The sequence below is a fragment of the Mchenga conophoros genome, linkage group LG5 (genome assembly GCF_057382185.1).
Source record: "Mchenga conophoros isolate Kocher_MC1m ecotype Shallow Benthic linkage group LG5, M_conophoros_male_GT1.1, whole genome shotgun sequence".
In the NCBI taxonomy this organism is placed as follows: Eukaryota; Metazoa; Chordata; class Actinopteri; order Cichliformes; family Cichlidae; genus Mchenga; species Mchenga conophoros.
In genome coordinates, this window is record NC_140530.1 from 40833282 (window position 1) to 40840593 (window position 7312).

Below are 7312 nucleotides of genomic sequence, written 5' to 3' on the forward strand. Positions count from 1 at the left end.
GATTCATCTATTTCAAGCAAATAAGAATGATTCATTGATCAAAGCAGTGGGTGTAAATCATTAACTCAACAGCATTTTTCACATTCATCAAAATCATTCACAAGTAACAGCAGACCAATTACCATAATAGTAAAATTCCAGTGATTCTTCTGGGGCATAAATTAAAATGAGCAGGTAATCTCTGTCTTTATGTGGCTAAGTTGAAACATTAGTCATCCCGAGCTGATGAGCAGCCAAGTCAACTCCAGGTTCACCTCATTTTAATTAACGTCCATCGATCATGAGCGAAGAGCTTCGCTCGGACACTGATGTGTTAGGGGTGTTCTGTTTTTATTATTATGCAACACCACCATGTTTACATCTTTTTACAAAAAGCAAAGCCAGTCCTGCTTGAAACTCAGGCAGTTGTTTTTAGTTTAATGTTCTACCTTTGCGCGGTCCTTTCAACAGCTCATAGTGGTAAACTGCAGGCTTGTAAACCGTCATGTAACTGCGGCAAAACGGGTTTAAATGCTGTGTGATAAATGCGAGGACGCTGAACGCTGACAGGAGGAATGCACCCTGAATGACATGTGCAGTTATGGAAAGTGCAGGTACCACTTTTCCAGTTTGCCTACCTGGTGAACCCGGGCTCTCATGAGAGCGTTAGCATTGTTTCCACCTGCACAAAAGACCCACAGTTGCATCGCTGCTGTTGAGCTGAAAGTGAATGAAGTTGAAAGGAATCAGATCCAATCACGCTGTTTTCAGGATGAGTCCACAAAGACTCCACATGCCACCTGAAACCGAATGACTCGGGGATGATTACATCATTTTCTCCGGGCCCCGTCTTCTGAAAGTAAAGGGAAAAAGTAACTCATTAACAGAAGACACAGTGTCACCTAGTGGCTCTGTGGTGTAATTACAAAGCTTTGTCTTTGTCTACTGTTTGTCTACTGTCCAGTTTTCTGTTGTTGATGGACACATATGTGCTGCTCAGTGTCTCAATGTGTTTGCTTGTGTTTTGAAGCTATGAAAGCTGACCGTAAGCGGCTGAAGGTGGAGAAAGCAGACTTGGCGAATCAGATGCAGCAGCTGTACACAACACTGGAGAGCAGAGAGGAGCAGCTGCGAGAGTTCATACGCAACTACGACCAGCATCGAAAGGTAACGCTGTCAAGTTTTGTCTCTGTCTCTGTGTGCCTGCATTCCTATCCCAATTGTCAGTATATATTTTAAAAAAAATAATAATAATAATCCAACCCACACGTAGAGGTATTTTGAATTATGGCTACCTTACATTTTGTTTTCTACCAAAATAAAAACAAGAAGTTTTTCAACTCTAAAAAGTTTAACCAGTCTGATAGCACTTCACTTAAATCTATTTTATATTTAAAACTAGTGAAAAGGGCGGTTTTTCATTTGTCCAGCTGTACAGAGATTTTTAATAATAATAATGGATTGGATTTATATAGCGCTTTACAATGCCACTATTCATTCACTCTCGCATTCACACACTGGTGGAGGCATGCTACGGTTGTAGCCACAGCTGCCCTGGGGCAGACTGACAGAAGCGAGGCTGCCATATCGCGCCATCGGCCCCTCTGGCCAACACCAGTAGGCAAGTAGGGTAAAGTGTCTTGCCCAAGGACACAACGACCAGGACAAAGAGCCCGGGGATCGAACCGGCGACCTTCCGGTTACAGATACGCTTCCCAACCCCCTGAGCCAGGGTCGCCCCTGTTTTAACAGTTAGCGTTTTTACAGTTCTACCCATTTATAGACTGTACATGAAAGATGGATGTAGCCACGGTGACGTCATGGTTTGTGTATTGCCATTTTGGTACTTTGGGTATGTCTTAGTAATTAGCAGTGTTTTCACACCTAGAGTCATTTTATTGTGGTCCCATCAGCAGATAGGTTTGACACTTTGTGACTTTCCCTGTGGTTTGGTTTCATTTCACACAGAGAAAAATCCAAGTGAACCACAATGTGTCATTACAAACCACGTAAGAACATTCAGTCTGCTTATAGACCAGATGTGTCTGGGGCATGAGCAGCAAGTGTAAATACAGGAAGGTGTTGCATTCTGGACTATTTGAGAGCATGGAGAATTTATAATCTTTTCATGCCTCTTTGCCAACCCTTACTGACTTGTGCGCATATAGTATAGTTCAGTTTAAACAGACTAAACATCGCAGGTGTGGGAACACCTTCGGATATTAATTAGCACTGTTGACAGGCTTAACTGTTTCTCTACGATGTAACAGTAATAACTGCTTCATAAAAACATAGACGCTAGCATAAAACATGAATAAAGCCTTCCAAAATGTCTATAAAGCCACACAACCACATAACAGTCTGTCTTGCTTATAACTTTGTCTTAGTTGCAACAGTCCGTAACTGGAATTACTAAAAAAACAGCAGCCACCCTTTTCAAAACCATACAGCAACACACGATGTGTGCTGCTTCACTCAAATTTTTTTCCAGTTCACTCAATGTGACTTTGATGTGAAATCACGATAACTGTATGTGTGCGATTTCTGCAGGAGAGTGAGGATGCAGTGAAAGCCCTGGCAAAGGAGAAGGACGTGCTGGAGAGGGAGAAGTGGGACCTGAGGAGGCAGACCAAAGAATCCACAGAGCAGGCCAACGTCTTGCTTTCTCAGCTGGATATGAAGGAGAACAGGATTAAAGAACTGGAGGCCGAGCTCACAATGGTGAGTCGGACGGAGTCACAACTTTGCTAAAGTTATTAAACCACAGCGGAGTCACCTCCACTCTTAGCTGGTAAACGTGGCACAAATGCAAAGAAGGTCACATGTTCATATCAGTTCAGACGCATGCAATATGCCACTTCCTCAGTCTGGAGCAAAGCTTAATGCTTTGAGAGAAAGAAATTCATGCCTTATCTCTGTGCTGCTGTGTCAGTCCCTCATAGGTACACTTGTCAGTCTGTGTGTCATTAATCTCTCTCCTCCCTCAGCAAGTCACAGCCACCCACAGATCCTCACATCACGCTCCATCACAGATCACATTTGTTGGCACTTCAGTGCCAGAGCTGCATCACTGTCAAACAGCCCAGCCCTGTTGCTTTCTCTGCCGCTAAACTCAACTTTCTCCAGTCTGTCCTCTCTCAGAGGATTTCAGTAAAAAAATATATAAATAAAGTCCTATGGAAAGTGATGAATACATTCGGTTTATAACACTGGCTATTTTCTAACTTCAGCATATCTCAGGAATAGACCATCCTGTTGCACTTTCTAATGTTTAAAACCCACAATACTTGAAGGATCAGTCACAACGTAGCACTGATCATCATGTCACAGTGCAGCGCTCTGCTGGAACCCCTCAGCTCCCGCCATTCCCATGGATGTTTCTTTGACAGGTAACACCCAGTTAAACAGTGCTGCAGAATAAATGCGTGCTCCCTGATGGCAGCGGCCTCCACCAGCAGGGTTATGCACACGGCCACACCCATAAAACGACAGAACTAGGAATGGCAAGAGGAATGTAACAAAGAGCAACAAAAGCTACCAGATAACAGTCCGATTGAGCATGCAGAAGGATGTGTCACAACAAGCCCGATCATCGGAGGCCCCACCCTGAAACCCACAATACTTGAAGGATCCTCTGCCACTCACGAGGTCCCATGTCGTTTCCCGGAGAGGCAAAATATTAGGCAGATGTTTTCAGAGTTTCATTAAAAAAACAGCTGGTACTCAGTTGGTCGTGTGAGATTAATTCTGATGATTTCCAACTTAAAAAAGTGGGCTTCTTAATGACTCTGTGTCCAGTGTCACAGCCAGTGGAATAAACTATAGCCTGTCTAATCTTATATCGTGTATACTGATCCTTGTAATTATAGTTAGTCCTGTAATGTTAACATCTTTGTCCCTGTTCACTCTCATGCTAATTTTCTGTTATTTATTTATTTATTTTTCTTCTTAGGCAAAGCAGTCTCTGGCCACACTGACTAAAGACGTACCAAAACGCCACTCAGTGGCTATGCCAACAGAACCGGTGGTGAACGGCAGTCAGGAGTGGGTGATGCACGCCGACCTTCCGCTCACGGCCGCCATCCGCCAGAGCCAACAGACCCTCTACCACGGACACACCACAGACAGACAGGGTAGGTTTTCTTTTCCTCCTTGCCTCGCGGCCTCTTTGCTACTTGGTGTTGCTTTTACTAACACAGGGTTTTTTCAAGGAGGTTTCTCATACTAACTGTGGGAATCTGCAATATCGGTGTGTTTGTGTGTTTGTGTGACGCCTCAGCTGTGGTCAGGATCAGCCCCTGCCACTCACGTCAGCCTTCTGTGATCTCTGAAGCCTCTGCGGCTGATGGAGACCGCTCGTCAACGCCAAGTGACATCAACTCACCTCGTCACCGGACCCACTCCCTCTGCAATGTAAGAGCTGCCTGGCCCCCTCGACCAAGTAATCACACCTCCGCAATCTTCTGTTAGTGCCTCGCTCCACTCTGCCTTCTCTTGTCTGTTCCTCTGTACTGTCAGCTTCATGGGCTCTGCTTGCCTGCTCAGTGCCGGTGTTGGAGTTCTTTTGTTTTTTCATAAGCAACAGTTTGGCATTGCACTAGCTTGGCACTGTGTATTTCATGCCTAATCTTTCAATATGAGTAAGTATGAAGCAAACGTCAGCAACTGGTTAGCTTAGCTATACAGGGAGACTGTAAGTTACTCTATCTGGTGAAAAAGGTTATTAACTACTGTATTAAATATATTTTAAATATCATTTTTGATAATTAATCCCTCCATTCTGATAGCTTTACAGTTATTTTGGTGTTCATGCAATAATTATTACAACTAATTTGCTCGCAGTCGTGAAAAAGAGAGAATGCTTTTTAAGAAGTTTCAAGTTCAATAGCAATTGTTGCTTTACGCTCTCACTCTGTATTTGACACAATGTCAAACATTTTAGCAAATAAACATAACAAACACCAATGTGTCACAAAGTGTTGTGAATATTTGTGTAACCACAAACTTTGTAGCCAGTGACACAAATGTATATACAGAAAATGTTGTTCAAAATGGACAAAACAAGAATGATGCTATTACATCATCAAAATAGCTACATGCATCTCAATATGAAATATAATTTTATTCTTAAGATGAGTAGAAACCTGAACCTATAAAACTGAAAATGTTGGGCCGAACCTCTTTATCTTTGAATTCTGTTTTCAGTCCCGTTCAGGCTTCTTAATATAAAAGCATGACATCATTGTAACAAGTCAACTGGTTAATTGTCCTCCCTGCTAGATACATAACAATCAACTGTAAGTAATATTATAGACTGGTGTGGCAAACTGGTAACTTGGCCTCAAAGTGACAGATCATGTAAACTTAAATAATGGGTGCATAAAAGTCCCCAGCGTTCCTCCTCTGGAGCATAAAAACTGTGCACCGGGAGCTTCGAGGCTACGGTTTTCATGGTTGAGCAGCTCCTGTAAGTGTAATATGCAGGTAGCCTGGTACTCTTGTTCATATAGTGTATTTAACATGAAGTTAAGTGAAGAAGCAGTTAAGTCTCTGGTTGAATTCACTCACTTTTTACAGCCAGATCCAAAGAAGTAAACGATAAACAACTTTTGACATAAGGCTAATTTTACGCATAATGCTGGAAAAAATAGTTGATCCTTCAAATGCAAGATAAAAATTTGAAATGCAGCGTTAATTCAGGCTGAAATGACAAAAAGCTTTGGTATTTGTCTGGATCCAGTTGGTTACATCTCTCTCTCTCTCCTTACTCATCATGAAAGTTTATAAAAATGTGAAACTACAGTCTGGCTTTAAGGCAGCTGATTAACGCAGCTTTCCTATCTCCTCTGCTCAGTCTATGGAGGACCTTGAGGACCAGAAGCGGAAGAAGAAGAAGGAAAAGATGACACTGGGATCCCTATCAAGGGTGTTCGCTCGGGGCAAGCAGCGCAAGTCACTGGATCCTGGCTTGTTTGATGGTACAGCCACCCCTGATTATTACATAGAGGAGGATGCCGACTGGTGATGCTGAGTGTGTGAGTGCATGTGTGTGTTGAGTTTTTGTAGATATCCTCTTGGCTTTAACTGTGAGTGAAGACTGTCTGTGGATTTATCTGGAGGCGAAGGATTTAGAATTTTAAAGAAAAGCCCTTAAAGTCACTGCTATCACCATAAATGTACAGTATATTGCCCTAAAATTGTATGTTTGTAAATTAGATATATATTTATAGTTGTACATGTATGCATATGTACATATGTTTACACACACGCACGCGCGCGCGCACACACACACACACACATATACATATATATATGTATATATATATATATATATATATATATATATGGGTTACTCTTTCTTTCATGTAGACATATTTATGCTGTATTATTATAATTGTCTTAATGTTTTATGCTTTTTTTTTTATATATATAACTGGAGACTTGAAGTACTGCTGTTCATATGTAAATAGGAGCTATTGTGAAACTAGTGTTTTACTGTAAATGCTATTTGTTTTTTGTTACTTTTACAGTTGCTTTTTTCATACTTTGCAACATTTATTTCCATATTATTCACAGTCTTGCAGGCCCAAATCTTACTATGAAAGGATAGAAATGATAAATTACTAGACTTTTGGTTTCCTGTTGGTTTGAAAACACTCGTTGAGAGGTAATTCTGTTACAGGATTGTCATCACGTTCCTATAAATGCTGGCTCACAATGATTTATTTACAGCACTGTGGGCACCAGGGAAGTTTTTTTGTGGATATTTTGTAAGCTAGTAATCATTTTAATAATGCTCTCGTACTGGCCATTGAGGGTTTCTAGAGTCGGTCTTCTGTAGAAATTGTAGATGTGAGCAGGCGTATTCAGACGCACCTCTCTCACCTGCTGTCAAAACCATGTGCAAGTGCCAAAGTTTAAAGACTCAGTCACTCCATCACTGTTAGCACTAGCCTCGTAGCATTGTTTATGTCTGACTCATTTTTTACAGAGAGCTATCTAACATGTGCCTATACGAGATGAACGAATGTGCATTAAACACGTGCATGATCCCTCTGTGTTTCTTTGGTTAGACATCCATTCATTGCCAACCAAATTAATAATCTCTGCAATCCTGTGTTGCTCCTTTGTAGCCCTACCCATTTTTACCAGGTTATCTTTTCCTTGCATTTTGAATGCATGATCCTCCCCTTATTTTGCTGTTTTTTGTTTTTTATATTTGTATAGAATCCCTCCTCATTTTATAATTTTCCTTTTTTCCTTTCCTTTTTTTTGCAAATGTGGCTCTAACAAATCTGTTAAATGTTTGTAATTTAGAAAATGTTGCATAAAA

At 41.3% G+C, this 7312-nt stretch overlaps 1 protein-coding gene across 1 annotated transcript; it reads left to right on the plus strand.

Moving 5' to 3' along the window:
- Positions 1 to 988: 988 nt before the first annotated feature.
- On the plus strand, positions 989 to 6307 carry LOC146575169 (kazrin-like). The gene is made up of 5 exons (XM_085275404.1): positions 989 to 1146; positions 2530 to 2700; positions 3932 to 4112; positions 4259 to 4392; positions 5834 to 6307. The coding sequence occupies exons 1-5, from the start codon at positions 1012 to 1014 to the stop codon at positions 6002 to 6004; spliced, it is 792 nt and encodes a 263-aa protein (XP_085131530.1). The 5' UTR covers positions 989 to 1011; the 3' UTR covers positions 6005 to 6307.
- Positions 6308 to 7312: the final 1005 nt, after the last annotated feature.